This window comes from Callorhinus ursinus, unplaced genomic scaffold, assembly GCF_003265705.2.
Source record: "Callorhinus ursinus isolate GAN/ISIS: 27379988/994484 unplaced genomic scaffold, GSC_fseal_2.0 scaffold25, whole genome shotgun sequence".
NCBI lineage: Eukaryota > Metazoa > Chordata > Mammalia > Carnivora > Otariidae > Callorhinus > Callorhinus ursinus.
Window position 1 is genome coordinate 8053316 of NW_027397087.1, and position 20098 is coordinate 8073413.

A 20098-nucleotide genomic window follows, 5' to 3' on the forward strand; every position below is an offset into this window, starting at 1 on the left:
TGGTTTCCAAGCCCCCCAGAATTTGGAAAAAGTAAATCAGAAGAGAGAGGGCTACCTCATATTGGCACAAAGAGTGAGGGGGCACAGGTCCTATTCAGACTTAAGAACTGTGTAGTTGCTGGCGTCAGCATTGGGCACACGGTAGTCACACCGCAGTGAGCCTGAGCACCAGATGCTCACGTGACCCAGGTCCTCAGGAAATGTTAACTGTATGTTTAGTTCGGTGTGTTGAAGCAGTGACATTCCTCAAATCTCTTAAGAGTTCTAACCAAGAGGGCGCCTGGGTGGCTCAGTTGGTTAAGCGACTGCCTTCGGCTCAGGTCATGATCCCGGAGTCCTGCATCGGGGGATCGAGTGGGATCGATGTGGAATCGAGTCCCACATCGGACTCCCTGCTCAGCAGGGAGTCTGCTTCTCCCTCTGACCCTACCCCCTCTTGGGCTCTCACTCTCTCACTCTCTCTCTCTCAAATAAATAAATAAAAATCTTTAAAATAAAAAAAAAAGTTCTAACCAAGATAAATTCTGATGCATCAAAGGGTTAAATGTCAGCTCTCTGAAAGACTTAGCTATTCAGAAAGATTCTGGGCAACAGAGTTTATACTGCCCTTTCGAAATACACTGGGCTGAGGGCAAACTGAGACCACTGAAGCCACTCTGCCCCAACAACCCATTGGATTTGAGCCCTCCACCCCCCATCTTCCTCAGACATTCCCAGGCAAGTGGCACCAGGACTTCAAGGGGATAAGGTGCAGAGCCACCCAGGGTCTTCCAGGACCCTTCACCTGGGAATTGGGAAGGGAGCCCTTCTCTCCTTCTCTGGTGGAAGGAACAGCCACAGGTGGGCCTGATTCAGGGTGGGGTCTGTGGTTGTGTGATGGTGGTGGAGGAGGTAAGACATTCAGAATGCTCCGGGCTATTCTCCCATAGAGCTGCTCTTTGGGGGTCACCAGCTGGGTCTGGGGAAGCTTAGAAAACTCCCCATGTCTCCTGTGGAAGCTTAGAAAACTCCCCATGTCTCCTGTGGCTTTGACCCTCTGTGCCCCTGCTTCCTTTTTGCCTTAGGAGGCTGCTACAGCCTAATCCCCAGTCCAGGTCAGACCCAGAGATGCCACTCAGCCCCCGGAGCCAGGCTTTCATTCTTTTTTTTTTTTTTAAAGATTTCATTTATTTATTTGTCAGAGAGAGAGAGAGACAGAAAGAGCACAAGCAGGGGGAGCGGCAGGCAGAGGGAGAAGTAGGCTCCCCGCTGAGCAGGGAGCCGGTGTGGGACTCGATCCCAGGACCCTGGGATCATGACCTGAGCCGAAGGCAGACGTTTAATCGACTGAGCCACCCAGGCGTCCCCAGGCTTTCATTCTTGGGCTTTGGGTCCCAAGACAAAGAAATCCCACAGGGAGGAGAGCAGAGACACAGGCCCTGCAGGGCTGCTCACAGGAGCACAGTCCCCTGCCTTTTGGGAAAGAACTCTTACCTAAGAGGAAGGTAGGAGTTGGGGAGCCTTTCTCTCTGGAACCCTTGTCTCTCTCACCCAAAGTGCCAGGAACTGGGAACCAAAGACTCTGTGAGAACTGTGATATATATATCTTGATCTTTGTAACTTCTTATGTCCAGTTCTGCTTTTTCCTGGTGTCCTTGTTTTGATGAGCAAGAGAATCCTTAATATAGAAAAAAGCAAGATGGGCGCCCAGGTGGGTCAGTTGGTTGGGCGACTGCCTTTGCCTCAGGTCATGATACCGGGATCGGGATCGAGTCCCGCATTGGGCTCCCTGCTCGGTGGGCAATCTGTTTCTCCCTCTAACCCTCCCCCCTCTCATGTGCGTGTGCTCTCTCTCTCATTCTCACTCTCTCAAATCAATCAATCAATCAATCAATCAATCTTTAAAAGAAAAAAGCAAGATGTTCATTTTTGGCAGTAGCCAGGAGAACACCAGGGGTACATCCTCCAGTAGCTTGCCATGATGCGGTCCCCAGGGGGAGGGGTGGAATGAGAGAGTGGGTGGTGGCAGTTTTATTTTTTTAAAAGATTGTATTTATTTGAGAGAGAGAGAGAATGAAAAAGAGAGAGCACGAGAGGGAAGAGGGTCAGAGGGAGAAGCAGACTCCCCGCCGAGCAGGGAGCCCGATGTGGGACTCGATCCCGGGACTCCAGGATCATGACCTGAGCCGAAGGCAGTCGCTTAACCAACTGAGCCACCTAGGCGCCTGTGGTGGCAGTTTTAAATTTTTTAAAGTAATCTCCACACCCAGCTTGGGTCTTGAACTCACAACCCTGAGATCAAGAGTCTTATGCTCTACCACCTGAGCCAGCCAGGTGCCCTGTGGTGGCAGTTTCAAAGAGGAAAGGGGAGCCAGCAAGTCTGAGGACCTGAAGCAAGGAAGAAATGGGAGCTTAGGAAGAGGCCGGGGGTGCGGGGAGGGGAGGCCTGGTGAGGAGGGAGACATCCAGCCCTCAACACCCAGGAAGTGGGCCTCAGGCATGTCCTCCCTCCACCTCCCCCTTCCTTCCACCTTTTAAACCCAGCCCCGGTGACTACCACCTGGGATTGGTATCTCCACAGCCCAGGCCTGGCACGGTTTGCCCCACTTACCTGCAGGGTGACAAATGGGTGGGTCGTTTCGGTGAGGACTGAAATAGCCCAACGCCTGCCCCAGTCCTCAGGAGCCTCCGCAAAGGGGCCTTTCCCAGCACCATTTGCTACCACAGAGCAAATGCCCAGGCACATGGTTTCAAGACAGCCAGAGGCTCTGATTTCTCTAGAACAGACGCTGCCCTCCATACACCTTTTACATCTGAGTGGTTTGAACGAGCACTGTGAAGATGCTCGCGGGCAGCCATCACTGGCCACAGCTGCCTCCCAAACTGCATGGCTTCACAATCCAGTGGTCTCTGAGCAGCCAAATTTCCCCACACCCTTGAGAAGGGTTTAGCAAGGAGCTAAGACAGTTAACTAATTCTGAGGAGTCTGGTGGCCATGGTAAGAAGACAAGCAGCACAAAATAGTGAGTGTAGGGATTGCAGACCCTGCAGTGGCAGCCAGCACAGAGGCTCCATGTTGGCGGGGGCCACAATGGACAGAGCAACAGCAACAGAGCAGAGCCCTCGTGTACCTAACATGTCTAACAGAGGTGCTGCCGACAGGGGAGGGGGATGGAAAAAATCACGAACTGACAGTTTTAAAAATGAAAAACAAAACACCCCTGAAAAAATACATATGGAGCCAAATTTTCCTGGAAATACGGGGCTTTCATTTTCTGTCATCAGGTGGATTAAGCGGAATCAGGGCAAGAATAAAGTTGTATTTCCTGCACAGGGTTTCCTGGCTGGGGTGGGGACAACCAAACAGAGGTGGTTTCCTCAGGCTGGCAGGGCTGGAGGATGCTCGAAGGCCCTGTTATGCCAGGTGTGGTCCATGGACTAGCAGCATGGCCATCACCTAGGACGCGTTAGAAATGCAGTCTCACGTCTCACCCTGGACCTGCTAAAACTCAATCTGCAATTCAAGATCCCAAGGTGACTCATGCATATTACACCTTTGAGAAACACTGCCTGAAGGGATGGTTCAGGTTTCAAATTCTTTTTTTTCCTTGCAGTTGAACTCCACACAGAATCTTTGCCTGGCAGTAGAAGCAGACCGGAGCTGGTTAACTGGGGCGGCCACGCCCCTGTGCTCCTCACTCACAGCAGCCTTGGAGGTCCATCTGAGAATCTCTAAAACTTGAAGTCAGCTAAAACCTGCTAATCTTGCCTCAGCATCTAGTTTGGCATTGATGGGATGTTTAAGATTTTTTAAAGCAATCTCTATACCCAAACACGGGGCTTGAACTCAGGACCCCAAGATCAAGAGTCACCTGCTCTTCGGATGGAGCCAGCCAGGTGCCCCTAGGCAGATCTGTTTCTACTGACAGATGGCCTGCTGTGAGGGGCACAGGTGAGGAATGTGAACTGCACCTGCAAGCCAGCAAGGCTCTATAGATGGAACACGCTGGCGGACACTAGGGCCAAAGCTGTGCATAAGAACCCAGCTCATTGCTCACAGTCCGTTGCCCTGCTTTCTGCCCAGCCCAACCTCAGGACTAGAGACACACAAGCAAGCCCTGGTGTGTCCCCAGAAGAGTCCTGGGTGCCTCAACAAACCCCTACACATAGACACTGGGATAGTAAGCCCACCACAGACCCTGCATTTCCAGGGCTGCTCGTACAGACCCACAATCTTAAAATTCACTTACCTAGGATCCCCAGAATTGACTCATGTGGCGAGGTGATCCTGGCCAATGGGACAGGCCTCACTGTGATCCAGGGCAGACCTGCACTCTAAGGCCTGGGCTTCCAGGCTTCCTGAGGGACACTTCCTTTAGCAGGCAGGGAGTCCTCTCCAGCCTTTTTTCTGTGTTAGGGGACTGCTTCCCTGCATTCCTAAGAACTGGGCGCTCTCACATGGGCGAGGGACAAGTTTTCAGAAAGTGGGTAGAGCATGAGTCATAACTTGGGGACTGTCTAATGAGCTTGAAGCCTTCACTTTTAAGATTCAATTCCCATCCATCTATCCTCAGGGAAGGGAGGGTCAGGTGAGGAGGAACATTAAGGCGGTGAGCATTTCTCATTATGAAATGTTAGCTGTGTTTCTTCGGGGACTGGATTAAAAATGGGTGAAAGGGGAGTATGGTAGCATGTATGGGGACCGAGAAGACTAGAAGCCTCTGATCCAAAACTCAACATGCTTTTCAGGCAGGGGCATTAGCCTACCCACATCTGGACAAAGCTGTGACAGAATCCCAGTTGTCAGGTCTCCAGAGAGGTGGCCACTGCCAACCTTGGCAAGGCTCCAGCAGCAATGTCATTGGGGGCCTTGCTGAGTAATGAGAACTGGAGAGGACCCTTCCTAGTGGGCTTGTTGTGACCACAAGCCACAGTGGTGATGACAAGAGAGCATGGTAGGTTGGGGCTCTTGACACTGGTCTGTTCTGCGTGAGGCCTTGGTCAAATTTACCAGCAGCAGGGAAAACAAGACCCAGCATGTATGAAGGGTGCTACTGGAGACCGACAAAATGAAGAAAGGGCTGACCCTGTGACTGGGTGAGCAGTCGCTACTCAGGAGCCAGCCCACTCTGATCAAGGGTATGCAGGGTGAGCCAAGGCTCAGGAGGCCACACAGGCAGCATACTTGGGAACAGCACGAGCCCTGCCTGAAGGTGACGCAAGAGCCTATCAGTGTTTTCGCTCATCAGAGAAACACCAACTGCCAGTCTAGGCTGGGAACTTGATCTTTTACCAACTGATTGGAGAGCTAAGTTTTCAAAGCATGGATGTCTTTGGAATCACTGCAACATATTTCACTGTTTTCGTTCACTGTTACAAAATTACAGCCGTTACAAGCACGGCTAATTTTGAGAACACTGAATTCCGTTCACAGTATTTCTGCTGCCTTAACTGACCCACAGTGTACTCGAACTGCCAATACACACATCTGTGTACACACACCACAGTTTTAGAAATTGGGACCATAAAGTTGTACCTATTAGTTGGGGATTTGACACATTATACATTGCCAGGATCATCTCTGATCTGTGGTTTCTGGAGAAAGAACCTGTCAGTATTCAGATTACCACTTTAGAGCTTTCTGATGGTGGACCAGACCAAGCCATCCACACCTGAGTCTTAGAGTCTAGGTCCTGAGTCATAATGAGTTCACAACCTGAGGGCCCTGGCCTCGAGCATGCCAGGGACTGGTCAGACCTCCTCTCTGATGGCTGAAGGCAAATTCCTAAGCCTGATTAAAAATGCCACTGAGGAAGTGCCCACAGAGCACTCCTCATCCCAGTGACAACCTGTCCTCTCCGACCACAGGAGTGATGTTGGGGCTCTGTTTCCCCTTAACCCTGCCATATTCCTCCAAGAACCCTACTATGCCCCCAAGAGAGGCAGCTGCAAAGACCACAGACACCCTGATTTACATAAAATTATCTCACTCCATTTTATTTAAGATTTTTTTCTCCAGTTAGTAAAAGAAAGATGTGTCTCTCTTTATACATATGTACAAGTTCAGTTATAAAAATAGACAGCACATTCAAAGAGAAAAAAGGCTTGGCATTTTTCTGATTCCCTCTAAATAGCATCTGTACACAAGAGTCTGGGTTTGGGCATGGGAATCTTAATGATTTAAATTAAATGATTCCCCTACCACCCCTACTCCAAAAAAAAGTTTTAAAAATCAATCTGTCTAAACTCAATTCCGCGATTTTCAGGTGTGCAAATTAGAGGCTGGCCCGCCCAGAAGCACCTCCTCCACCAGGGACATCAGGCTGGGGGCAGGCAGAAACACCTCCCATGCAAACACCACCCCTTTGCCTCTCTGGGGGCGGGGAGCAAGCTGAGGCGGGTGGGGCCGGGGCCGGGCGGGTCGGTGCTGAGCTTTGCCCTTTCTCCATCCTCTCCGCCTCACTCCGGCTGTCCCTTCCTTTCTCAGTGCAATACAGACAGTGCATACAGCCAAGCAGGGGGCTGAAGGGCAGGGGTGGGGAGACTGTGCATTCAGGAAGGGCAAGGGGAGTCTGCAAGAGGGGCAGTGAGGATGTCCTGCTGATTGAGATGGCTCCTGGTCTCTTTACTGGCTTCTGGGAGTCCCGGGGTGGAAGCTGCTGCTACGGTTGCTGGTGGGACCTGAAGGTTCTCTGGCGTGAACCATGCAGGACAGGGGAGGAAACGCTGGGAAAACAAGTGCCTCCGGGCATGCCTCCTCTAGCCTCTGTCACCCTCATGAGCCACTCACTAACCTTTTCACGCTCACTGTTCTCTTCGGTGCTGACACTCTAGCAAATGGAGCCTGGAGACCCGGGGAGCTGCCCAAAGACCGAGGATGCCAGATACAGGATTTCCTTCCTTCCTAGCCCGACAGGAAATCACAGCCCTAAGAGGTTCCCACTGTGGAAGGTTCTTCACAGCACCTGCAGAGCCTCTGCAAGGGACATGGCCAGAGCCCAAGTGGAATAGGGATGGAGACTGTGTGCCTGAGCATCTACAGGGGGTCTATGTCAGGCCCTTCCCCAGTGCGAGGTTTAAGATGTGGCTGTAGAGTTCACTAGAGATGCTGCAAGGCCGATCTCTGTCCTTGGGCCTTCTTCCTCACAGGCCCCCCCAGAGCACCCCTCTTGAGACACAGGTGAGAAAAGTGCTCACACCGACCACCTGCCTGTCCTTCCCTTGCTGCAACCGGTCATGTCCGCCCTCTGACCTGGGATGTGAGATGCTGCACTGGGCAAGCCATCCAAAGACCATATGTGGGCCAGGACTCTGGCCCCTGGTTTGGTTGAAGGAAGCCAGAGGGTCCAGGCGGTTACCGTCCTCCAGAGGGGTTGGTGCCTTTGCCCTGTTTCCGGACCAGGGAGTCTGGGGCTAGGCTGCTGGTCAAGTGGAGGCTCTTGGGAGTCCCAGGAACATTATTTCCTTTGCTCAAAGGGGAACTCAAGGGAGAAGAGGCGCTTGAAGGTCCAAAGTCAGCAAGGCCAGCAGGCCGAACAAGAGACGTCTGAAGAGGACTGCTGGCAGAGATTCCTGTGGGGATGGAGAAAGAGACAAGAAGAGTATAGGCACCAGGCCCGTCTGAGCTGCCCCAGCGCCTGACCTTGCTTGCTGCAGTCTGGGCTGGAGGTGAGGCTGTAGGAAACCCCTCCCACTCCTTGCCAACCTCTTCGTAGCACCTTTGTTTGCTCTCCTGTCAACTGTCTTTTCTGTAAGAGGGATGTGTTTTCAGGGAAGAACAACACCTACTCAGCCTCTCCACATCACCTCATCCACAAGGAGTAAGATGTCACCTCGATGCTCAAGGGCAGAGCACACGTCACACAACGTGGGGAAGCCAACGCTGCAGGATGGTGTGTAACTTCTTAGGCACTAATGTATTTTCTTACGTATTCCCTCTTCCTTCTTGGGACACCACTTGTGATTAGCTGCTCCTAATCACTCCTCCTTCACTTCACAAGATGTCCTCTATTCCCCAAACTCTGCTGCTTCAAGGACCCAGTTCAAATTGCTCATCCTCAGTGATGGCTCCCTGGGTGACAAGTCTTTCTTCCCTGTATGAGCCAAATCCACTTACAACCTCATAACACACTGTCTAATATGCTTCAGTTGTTTCTTGCGGAGTGGTTTGACTATCCCGAAAAAGCATATTAAGTGCTTGGTGTACACACAACTGTCTCTTCCCATCCACCATGGAGCTGCAGGGGATCTCTGAATCAGTCCTTTCCCTGGTTCTCCCATTCCCAGTCACCAAGCATTGCTGATTTTTCTCGTGACACTCTGCCTCCTTCACCCCTCCCGCTCCTTCTCAGACCAGATCTCCAGGAGAAAGCCTGATGGGTGTTGTGGCTCCACCCGTCTGTGGGTGAGACCCTGCCCCGGCAGCCTGGACTGCTGGTATGACTTGTTTTCCAAGGATGTGAGGAGCTGACAAAAGGTTAAGAAATGCTGGACTAAGCTATTATACTTCATATTCATTGAATGAACAAACCAACGAGAGCCGAGATTCCTGCCGCAGGAGGAAGGGGAAGGGGGATGACACCTACTCAGCACCTTCTATCCAATAATGGGCAACAACACCTGCTACAACAACACTTTCAGCTACACACCAAGCCCAGGCTATGAGTGTGGAGGCCAGTGAGCGGCGCCCCCCTCCCTACCCTTCAAAGCTGTCCTACAGGCTATGCTTAGCCTCCTCCTCCACATGCGCTGCTCACCACAGCCACCTCCTTTCTCCAGCTTTCCAGAGCCCCTCATCACACACCTGAGAAGCTCTTGTCCATTAGGTCCTGCCATGTCTCTCCACTCCTGACTCCTACTGCTCCTCTTGAGCTCAGCCTGACCGACCTGCTCGGTGACCCCAGATATGCCCCTTCCTTTGTCATCCTTCTCCGTCTTTCTGAGTTACAACCTGGCAACTTCGTCTCCAGGTCCATGGCTTCCCCCTTCTTCCGAGCTACAGCTACAATTAAGGCCTCCCCATTTTTGTCACTCAGTACACGCATGCTGTCGTGTGTTGCTGTTAAACATATTCCACAGATGGCTCCCTCTTCTCACTTCTACTACACACTCCAGAGCGGGGGCCGTGTGTTATACTCTCATGCACACAGCTTGGGTGATGGCAAATGCTGACTATTCTAGCCTGGATTACTGAAACAGAATTCCTGAAATGCGCATCTTGGAGGGAGCTTCCTGGGCCCGGGGGGTGCCCTACCTGCTCTCCGGGCACAACACTCCACAGACCCTCCAGACTGTCCCTCGCCAGAACAGAGCCTGTAGCGCACCCCTGCCCCCAGGGGCCTCCGCACCTTTAGACACATTGTACCCGTATGCAGCATAGGCGGCTGCCGAGGCTGCCGCGGCCCCTGCTTTGGCTCCTGCCATTGCGGCAGCACTGCCTGCTGTGGACTTCCGGCTCCGGCCTTTCCCTGCTCCTTTGGCTGTGCTTCCTGAACCTTTGGGGCGGCCTCGGCTTCGAGCTGAGTGACCACGTCCTACGGCTGGCATTTCCTGAATGGAAATTCCTGTGGGAACAAATGGGCCAAGAGGGAGAAAGAGTCAATCTCTTGACATGTTAACAGAATCTTCCCCGGACAAGCAGGGCTGGCTCTTGGCGTGTTTCAGGACTCCCAGGGAGGGCTCCGTCCCCATTTGAATGGCTGGGCCAAGGAGTCACAGAGTTAAGAATTCTGGACAGCTAAAACAGCCTGACTCCTTAAGCTGCTTCTCATTCTAAAAGAGTGGTTCCACTACTCCTGAATTTCTTCTTTAAACGAGTTTCATTACTAAATGAACCCCCGGGGTGTGCGGCCTGTGATTCACCTGCACGCTTTAATGTGCTCCTGCCTTGGAGAGTGAACTTTTACTCCCAAGTTTTAAAGCTAGAGCTCCTCAAGAAATCACACTATGGGCCCCACAGAACAAGTGAGGAAAGGCCCAGAGAAGCAAACTTTAATTAAAAACTAGCAAAAATAAAGGTGGAATATGAAAGATAAGGCTGACTAGAAAACAAAGAAGCTTGAAATCTTTATAAAGTTCTTTCTCCCTTTCACTTGACAGGGCTACTGAACGAATAAGCCTATCAGTTCTTTTTCCTCCGCTCCACTCTTCTTTACAGACAGTAGAAAATGCCGTGATCTTAGGAGGAGTTGGGACTTCAGCACGAAACCCCTGCTTCTCCTGAGGCGCTGGACCAGGCCCAAGCTGTATGAGACTGCAGCACCACTCACCATTCACAGTGTCTGAAACGGAGCCTGTTATGGAGGCAGGAGAGTTGGTGGCCCGAGACTGGGGGGCTGAGGAGGCCGGGTCGTCCACGATGACCAGCATATCACTGCTGCTCTCGTCGGGGGGGATGGAGCCGGTGTGCAGCTCACTGCTGATGGAGATCTGGAGGAGGAAGGGTCGCGATCACCACCATTCTGGGCACCCACAGCCCATGGCCCTCATACCCATGTGAGGATGTGCTTCTCAGACCTCATCACTATTTTTCTCTCCTGCCTGGCTTCATTCCTGAGGGTGAAATTCCCTGCTTTGCCTCCAGAGAAGCCAGCCTGTCCTCATTTCCTTTTCTTCTTATGGATTCCGTGTGCAGCCCCCTTCCCCAAGGCAGGAGAACTCCAGGGGAAGCCAAGGCTACCAGGTCAGGGCACAGTCCCCACCGCCAGGATGAAGGTCTCTAAAGGAGCCTCACCTCACTGAAAGGGCTGGGCATGGCCGAGTCCACGCTAACGAAGGAGTCGTCCCCGTCAGCAGAGAGGTTGGAGTTATCAGCCGAGGGAACGAATGGGATCACTAGGTTCACGCCCTCCTTTCTCCTTTTCCCATCCAATTCATCTTCCTTTTTCTTCTGGGAACACACAAATCAAGAAATTTGGAAAAAGCATGAAGACAGGCACTAAAAGAAAAGTGGGCTTGGAAAAGAAGGTGATGACAGAAATCTGACTCTCTGTAGACTTCCACGTTTCACCCCCCCCAATTAGCATACTTTTAAGGAAGGAAAAAACTCCTGAGCAAGGAGGGAAGGAACAGCTTAAGAAGAATTTATGTCTATTCTACCCCAGCGATACAGAGCTGCGAGGCAGGCGAGTCACACCGAATCAGGGCTGCACAAAGCCTGACCCATGAGGGGCATGTCCGAGCTGCAGCACTCGTAGGGGTGGAACTGATTCAGTCCTACAAGAGGGAGGCCCAGTGCCTTTAGTGTATTTTCTGCACATCTGTTTTCACTCTGCCTTCTTTTTAAATATGCGTGAGGAGAACAAAAGTTCTTATCATACTCAAGAAATAATGGGTTGCTTTTGTCATTATTTTCTCGGTTTACATGTAAATGCTTATGGGTTGAGCTACATTAAGCAGGTCTAGAACCAAGTTTAGTAGAGCTCTGTCACAGATTAGGGACCTGAAATCGCAGAATATGCTTGGAAAATTCTGGGAATCACATCCACTCACTGCATCTAACTGCATTTGTATCCACCCCTCTATCACGGTTAATGTCTTTGTGTAGTTTATACTACCACTGGATGTTTATCTGAAATTTCTTTACTCAGAGCAGGGATGGCTTCTGATGCAAACTCAGTAAACCCTACAATATCCTGTATGAGAAAACCACCTTTTGTGGTTCAAAGACTTCACTGCTGTAGTTTGGATTAATTCCCCTCCCACCAACCCCCATCCCAAACTGCATTTGTAATTTTGTGGCTGAGGGTCATTTGTTTGTTAATGTAGTATGCCTTTAACTTTAGACAACTTTTTATTTTGATGTCCTGTTGGCTCAGTAATGCTCAGGATAGCAACTGTTTTGCAAAATAAATTTACTGAACTTGGGCTAAAATAAATATCAAACAAACAAAAAAACAAAAAAACCCCACCACCTTTTCTTCTTTGATGTTGTTTCTGAATATTAAAGTTATTTTAATTCCAAATAGTAGTTAAGTAATGGGTTAGAGATTTGAGGGTGGAGTCACAGTTCCTGAATTTTTCAACTCTGATATAGTGAATCCCAGGGCATCCTTCGGGTTAGAGATAGTTCTGCTTAGCAGAAGGTACAAACGAGGGTATGGATTTTATAAAAGGAAGAGCTGGTATATCTACTGGAAGATGATCAAATAATACAGACAAGTTCCTAGGCTGCTGACCATCAAGGTCATACGGCCAAAGGGACAAGGCACATGAGGCCCAATACAAGCGAGGATAAGGGGAAGAAGTCAACCTCCACTTACGACAGAATCAGTATCAACATGTGGTCAGACCATATGCTTCAGACAAACCAAACAGTCCAGGGAAATGAAGCATGGATAACTGCTGGGCTTGAGGACCCAGAGCTATCAACATGCCTGAAGCTCATGGTAGCTATCTTGTTCAAGACCAGGGGCCCAACGAGGGCCGATAAAGATGGGAAGGGCAGCAAAACCCAAAGGTAAGCCAAACCCACCAGAAAAAATTAGGAAGTACTTTCTGAAAGGTAGTAAAGTGGTTCTGAACCAACAACGCTTTGGTGTTCAGTCTGGGAACCCGGTCAGAACCAATGGGCTGACTCCTGAAACAAGAATAAATCCTAAAGGCCTCACTTCAATTTACTTGTCAATAAAGACCAGAATAAGGATCACTGAAATAAAACTCTGGTAGAAAGAGCAAGACAGGAAGAAATGTAAGGGGAATTACATCACACTTCGCAGCTGGCCAGGTGGGGTCAAGCAGGAAATGTCCAAGGGAGACAAAAAAACAGCTCGAATCTTTGACATAAATTAGAGAAAAAGAGATGAACAGATTGGTCAGTGATTTCTTTTTCCAACAACAGATGACACGGAATGGAACACTAGCAGAATTAAAGTAGGATGGATATAATGACCTCTTAGGCCCTAAGATTCTACGTAATCTGATAATGTAAATGTAAGATCCATCTTATCCACATTTAGCTTTATGCTTTGCAACAGCCCCGACAAATGATTTCCATAATTACATGTGACCAGGCAAGGTAGGTCTGTGTGGGGACTACTGGTCTACCAAGGCCAGATTTCTCCTGATCAAATGTCATTCAGCACAGAACTGTTACTTACCACATACAGCTGGAGCTGGATACCAACCAGTAACCAAGATGATAAGCCATGTACCCAAAGCCTTTCTCGTAAGCGCCCCCTGTCCCCTACCAGTCCCTGCTGCCCACCCAAAGCTTGAGATACCTTCTCTGCATACTTTTCCCGCTTGCGCTTGCGCTCTTTGACTCGGTTGGTTTCCTCCTGCTGCCGTTTCTCTTCTTGCCGCAGTCTCACTATCAAGAAAATTAAGAAGATCTTAAGATCTGATGAAGTACCTGTGGTAATCATAATTCTCATTCTCTGAAATTAAGGTGACCACACCCTCTGATATTTACGTTCTAGGGTAGGACGTCTGTCTAGGGCAGATTAACTGGTTTTTTAACATGGAGTGGGAACCGAGTTTTTGGATTTTTAACAGTTTTGGGGTTCAAACCATCATTCAGTTTAACCGTCATGGGCCATTCCTTGCCCTTCTTCTTTTATTTTTTTTAAAGCTTTTTATTTACTTGACACACACGGAGAGAGGGAGAGGGCAAGCACAAGCAGGGGGAAGCAGCGGAGTGAGAGGGAGAGGCAGGCTCTCTGCTGAGCAGGGAGCCCAAAGTGGGGCTTGATCCAGGACCCTGGGATCATAACCTGAGCTGAAGGCAGCCGCTTAACCGACTGAGTCACCCAGGCGCCCTCTTTCTCCTTTTCTTTTCAGCCTTTTAATATCTCTGCGTTGCAAAGATCAAGTATGGTTGTAGAGTCCTGAAAGGGTTTTAGAAGGCAGTGGCAAGTGTGAGCAATGTAAGAAAGGAGCTTCATCATACTTCCTGATGTGAGGCTGACATCCTCAGGGGCTCACAAGGTAATTCTGAAACCAACTGTTCTCAAAAGCCAGCAGTACATGGGAGAAGTGCTACAGCAGTGTGTTTCTCCAACTTCTCCATAAAAACATTTCTTTGGGCAGAACAGAGTAAATTCATTACTGCTGAGAAGTCTAGGGATACAGCCTCCCTGATGCAAATTTATTCAAAGTCATAGTACTTTTAAAATATGTGAGTTTTGCCTTCTACTCCATAACACATTCTTTTTTTGTTTATTTTTTTAAAGATTTTATTTATTTATTTGACAGAGAGAGACAGCGAGAGGGAACACAAGTAGGGGGAGTGGGAGAGGGAGAAGCAGGCTTCCTGCCAAGCAGGGAGCCCGATGCGGGGCTCGATCCCAGGACTCTGGGATCACGACCTGAGCTGAAGGCAGACGCTTAACGAATGAGCCACTCAGGCGCCCCTTCATAACACATTCTTATTTGGATTTTAATATAAGTTATTTTTTATTTTTATTTTTTTTAAAGATTTTATTTATTTATTCATGAGAGACAGAGAGACAGAGAGACAGAGGCAGAGGGAGAAGCAGGCTCCCCGCTGAGCAGGGAGCCCAATGCGGAACTCGATCCCAGGACCCTGGGATCATGACCTGAGCTGAAGGCAGATGCTTAACCGACTGAGCCACCCAGGTGTCCCTAATATAAGTTATTAACATAAAAAATGCTTCTACCCAAATACAATCTTTGGCTTTGCTTACCCTTGGCACACAGCCAAGAAGTCCTACCATTTTCGGATGGGTGAGGCCAGAGAAACATCTTTTATAGGGAGGAGAGGGCTTTAGTAGAAGGTTTAGAGTACGTACATTTCTTCTCCAGCTCTTCATCATCTAGAAGAAGACTAACCACCTCTTTGGGTTTTAAGGTATCTGGTTTGAAGTTCCCACCAGAAATCACCATCCGCTGAATCTATACCAGAGCAGATCAAAACATCACCACCAGGCACCCATTCCCTTATGGATAATATCCCGAAACAAGACAACATCTTTCTCAGTCTGCTCTTCTGGCACTTGGATTCCCTATTTCTTCTCATTCATCTCACTGGCTCATTCAGATGATTTATCCAACAGAAAGAACAATGAGAACTTCTCTAGCTTGGGACTGCTAATTGATAGCTAGAAGATCCAATAATACGGAAATCAAGATTAAAAAACCTCAAACCCCCAAATAATCATTTCTTTGGAAACTAGCAAATTTGGCATACAACTTAGATGCTGTCAAATTGAGAGTACTAGGATGAGAGCTCAAATGTCATTCCTTATTCCCCTGAATGGTAAAGTATGTGAAACAGGAGGGCCATGACTGGTGTCACCCCCCCATGAACAACGGCCCAATCTAGCCTGTAGATACCATTCAGATAGAAAAGGAGTGAGGAATGAACAGCCAGGGCAGTACAGGGCTTGATTTTATTTTCTATTCAGAAGAACTTTTCGCCCCTTCCTGACCCACAGAAGGCAAGGGTCTTAGCCCAGTAAATGTGGTTGTACTTTCCAGCTTCTCCACCACTACAGTACTTCCTTTGCCTGCTGCTTACCTCACTCTTCTCCTTGGCTCGCTGTAGAATGCGTTCTTCAATGGTGCCTTTACAGATGAGCCGGTACACAGTAACCTGCTTTGTCTGCCCCAAGCGGTGGGCTCTGTCCATGGCCTGCTGGTCCACAGTGGGGTTCCAGTCGCTATCATAAAAAATCACCTGCATGGGCAGGACAAGAATACAGCAAAGACTGAGGCACTCTTACGGCAGGACCAGGAATTCTGAGAGCAATCTAGCCACTTGTCATTTTCAGTAGTCTGATGCAGGATTTTTTCCCAGGATATTAAGATGAGCAGACATCCACTCATAAAACCAAGCCATTCCTTCACTTGTCTTGGGCAAAATAGATATACTCTAGCTTTTTTTTTTTTTTTTCAGGATTTTCATTTAAAAAGAGGGAACAGCAATAATATTAATAGTTAATTAATACTTAGTGCTATCTGCTAGTCACTGTTCTAGTTGCTTTATGTGTATTAACTCACTTAAATCCCATAATTACTATGATTTAGGTACTATTGAGACTCCCATTTTATAGATGAGGAAACTGAGACACATAGGAATTACAGAATTTATCCAAGATCACAGAGCCTAAGTACGTGGTAGACCTATGAGGTGGGGGATATGAAAGCCTTCTCTCTCTCTCTTTTTTTTAAGTTTTCATGTATTTATTTAAGCAATCTCTACCCTCAACGTGGAGCTCGAACTCACGACCCCAAGATCAAGAGTTGCATGCTCTTTCAACTGAGCCCGCCAGGCATCCCTGAAAGCCTTCTCTTTAACACTAAGTCTACCATGGTAAGGGATAGGCATAGCTTTCCTGGGCATTCTCCGGCTCATATTTCCTATCTCTTGAATTCGGCAAAGAAACATTTAAGGGTTCCCTGGAAGCTACTCTTAGTTTGCTAAACAACAAACATAAACAACAACAGAATGTCCTCTTCTCTCCTCCACCCCACAAGTGATCCTACAGCCAAACAGACTCCTGGGACCTCAGTCCTGAGGCTACTATTGAATATAGGGGATGTCCTGAAAGAAAGCCAGTTCCAAATGGTCCTCATGCGTCCTCATCTATATTCAAGCAAGTCACCAATTCCAGCCACTGCTTCTTCAGAAATGAACCTCTCCCTTTTTATAGTCCTACTGTCCCTATCCTGGACTGCAATCTCATCACCTACACCTGGCTCGCTGCCACTGTCAGACCAGCAGGATTTCTAGAGCTCAGTCTCTCTCTTCTTTTGTCTACTTTGGTTACCACTGTAGGCCACTCTATTTCCCTGCCAGTTATGCGGTAACACATCAAATCCAAACTCCCCTCAATAATCAGGCCCTGCTATACTGAGCCCAATTCATTTCTATTCTTTTCTAAAATAAACATGCCCCTTCCTTTTTGTTAGAGAGGTCTCTTCAGTGCTCCTCACTCATGATTATTTGCACCACTTTTTGCTCAAGCTCTTTTTCTGACCTGTAGTCCCTCAATTCTTCTCTATTGGTCCTTTAAGGTTTGATTCAAGCTTCCCACTTTCGAGAAGGCCTCCCTGATTTCTCCTGCCTATAACAATGTCCCTTTTCCCTATTCCTCGTGGATTCCTACTAGAAATAATAATAATAAAATCTGTTCAGCACTTACAATGTATCTGGCACTAGTGTGCATACATATCGCACTAAATTTTCACAAAAACCTTGTGTGTTTTCTTCATCTTATCAATCAGGAAGAGACTGGCCTGAGTTCATGGTCCTAACAGTCTCCCTCCACAACCTGCACTATTAACAATACCTTGTAAGCATTGCCTATCCTGGTCCAGTTCTCACTTAATCACTATCTCCTATGGGTATCTTCAATTATTTTCACTATCTTCAATTATTTCATGTGTATTATTTTAAAAATCTCCCTATCTGGTCATATTGTAGGACAGACAGCATCCATCTGTGCAAAGTAGAATTCCACAAATACTAGTCGATTAATACTAGAATCTGTAAGGAAACTGATCAACACTAGACCAAGCCTAAAAATGTAAACTCAGTGATTCACTCTGAAGTAATTTATTTATTCTCTCATTTAAAATTGGACACAATTCTGCCATTCTCTGCAGAATTCAGACTCTGAGTGAAGATGGACAAAAGACATGGGCATTTTCAACACTCTTGCCTACAACAGTAAAATCCCCACTGGCTCTTTCTGATGCTGCTCCTTTTGTCTTGCTTTTATGCAAGGTATAATCCCGCAAATTTTTGCATCAGTCAGAATCCTTGGGGAGAAAATTACTAACTGCCTACCAAAGAAAAGAAAATCATTGCGAAAATTTACTGCTAATCCACAGTGTCCACAGACCTAGGATTCTGAAGTACACAATGTTGCCATTTGTAGAGGAGCAGAGCAAACCTGATGACGGGATATTTTGGAGATTCAATGGGATATGCAAAATTCTAGAAAATCTACTTTAAACTTTCAGAGAGAACAAGGATGGGAAGACAGAGTTAATGAAAAGGAGGCCTTTGATTGGACTGGGGAGAAACACTATTTGCCCAACACACCTAAAATGACTATTACTGGAAAATGACAGCTGATGTCTCATCCAAAAGACAGTACCTTTAGCTAGTTACCTGAGCCTGAGGCAGTGGTGCAGCAGGAATTCATAATGGGAAGTTCTACATTATGAATCATTTCACTGGTGCTTCCTTAACACTTACATTTTTTCCTGGAAGTCTCAGTGGCAACCAGACCTGATTCAACTTAGGTTTTTTGAGCTCATAAAAGGTAAAAAAATTAAAGTTAAGGAGACAGGCTGGCAATTTAACTTCAAAACAACTCCTACATTTAGTGGCTAATTATCATTTAAATGGGTTAAAAGAGGTGAGAAATTTGGGAGGACTAGAAAAAAATAAGATTCTATTAAGAAAAATATTTACCAGGAAAAAGAGTGTGAAGTATGTAGAAGCTAGTAAGTTAACACAAGAATGGGAGAACTAAAAACCAAGCCAGATAGATGGTTATTATCTAACCTGACAATGAAATGAACACTGAATCAATCAGGACTTGAACTGGGGGCAGTGAGGAGGGGTGCTGGGGGAGACAAGGAAAGAGCTGACACCTAGATTTGGTAATCAGGTTTATGGAGCTCAGTGAGACATTCTAGAGAAAAACAAATAACAATTAAAGGATAAGAACAACTAATTTAGCCAGTAAAGATAAAAGCAAATCAATGGATGGCCACAAAGCATGGCCCAGCAATGACTAAGGGGAAATATATTAATAGACAGCACCTTCATGAAGTTGTACACACCAAGCTAGACAGGCATGAGGGGAGGAGGGAGGTGAGACCTGAGAAGGGGTGGAGGCACTGGTTTTACAGGTCACTGAGAGGGAGTTTCAGGGGATGAGGGAATGAAATAGAAAATAGGAAAATTTTGAAACGAACAACTGGAAAAAGTTGGACAAACACTTGGAAGGTGAATCTCTCACCCAAGAGATTAGGTGGGAGCTCAGTACCTCGGGAGGGCTGAAAGCTGTCTGTCCCATCTTGTCTCATAGGACATATAGGAATTCTCACATTGCCACCGAGAGAACAAAGCTCCTCCGTCTCTCTCTACATGTGAGCATTTAAAACAGGTCTGACACAGGAACAAAACAAACAATGCAGTTTATAACAACCATTCACCTAAAGACAGACAAATGCAAAGAGTTCCCTACTTTAGGAAAAATATACAAAGAACAAAACAGTAAGGGGCCATTAATCACATGCTAAAATCATGTTTTTACTAACAGAGTGGGCCAGAGTCCCACTGTTTACAAAATACATGTTTATCGACATTAAATTTTTCCTGACATTTTAGGCTGCTAACTTCTTCCTTGTCCATAAATGGTTCTGGGGAATCTTCCAAAGCTAAATAAATCTCAAGACAAAGGAAGAATGCCAGGCAAGCAGTTAAGCCTATTGTTTTTCACATAAAGCATAACCTAGAAATTCATTTCAACCTTTAGGAACATTTTACCGAGAAGTACTCCAGGAGGTTCTAATTTACAAGTAAGTCCCCAAGTCTTCCCCTCAAAATTAAATGTAAATTACTTTGGAAATGGAAACTCAGAATATTCAGAGCCTTTTCTCTCTAGTCCCTAGGATGAAAAGGGAATCCCTACTTTTTTTTTTTTTTTTTTTGAATTTGACAGAGAGAGACACAGTGAGAGAGGGAACACAAGCAGGGGGAGTGGGAGAGGGAGAAGCAGGCTTCCCACCAAGCAGGGAGCCCTATGCGGGGCTCCATCCCAGGACCCTGGGATCATGACCTGAGCAGAAGGCAGACGCTTAACCTACTGAGCCACCCAGGCGCCCCGGGAATTCCTACTTCCACTCCTCTAGCCATGGGTTTGGCCTACTTTGGTTCTTTGTGGTTGGCCGAGCTCCTAACCTCCACAGGGCAAATTATGTGAACACTGGAAGCATAAAGCAGATCTCCTCGCTCAAATCTGCTTTTTCTTTTTCTTGACTATGCAAATAAATGACTAGGAGAACTATTCCTTAAAAAAAAAAAAAGATTTATTTATTATTTATTTATTTATTTGAGAAAGAGAGCACGTGTGAGCTGAGGGAGGGGCAGAGGGAGAGAGAGACACAAGTACACCCCGCCCCCGACCACTGAGCAGAC

The 20098-nt window shown here is 47.5% G+C and overlaps 1 protein-coding gene across 3 annotated transcripts in view; it reads right to left on the bottom strand.

Annotated features, from left to right (window-relative positions):
• Nucleotides 1-5949: 5949 nt before the first annotated feature.
• INO80 (INO80 complex ATPase subunit) overlaps nucleotides 5950-20098 on the bottom strand; it is a 133004-nt gene continuing 118855 nt past the window's right edge. For 2 of the 3 annotated variants that reach the window (XM_025883689.2, XM_073876822.1), the window contains exons 30-36: nucleotides 15458-15616; nucleotides 14730-14832; nucleotides 13200-13288; nucleotides 10712-10867; nucleotides 10248-10407; nucleotides 9327-9542; nucleotides 5950-7551 (exon numbers count right to left, since the gene is read on the bottom strand). In XM_025883689.2, coding sequence (XP_025739474.1) covers nucleotides 7334-7551; nucleotides 9327-9542; nucleotides 10248-10407; nucleotides 10712-10867; nucleotides 13200-13288; nucleotides 14730-14832; nucleotides 15458-15616 — 1101 coding nt within the window. In that variant the 3' untranslated portion in view covers nucleotides 5950-7333. The remainder of the gene's footprint in view (nucleotides 7552-9326; nucleotides 9543-10247; nucleotides 10408-10711; nucleotides 10868-13199; nucleotides 13289-14729; nucleotides 14833-15457; nucleotides 15617-20098) is intronic. The other variant, XM_025883691.2, reaches the window with a different exon arrangement.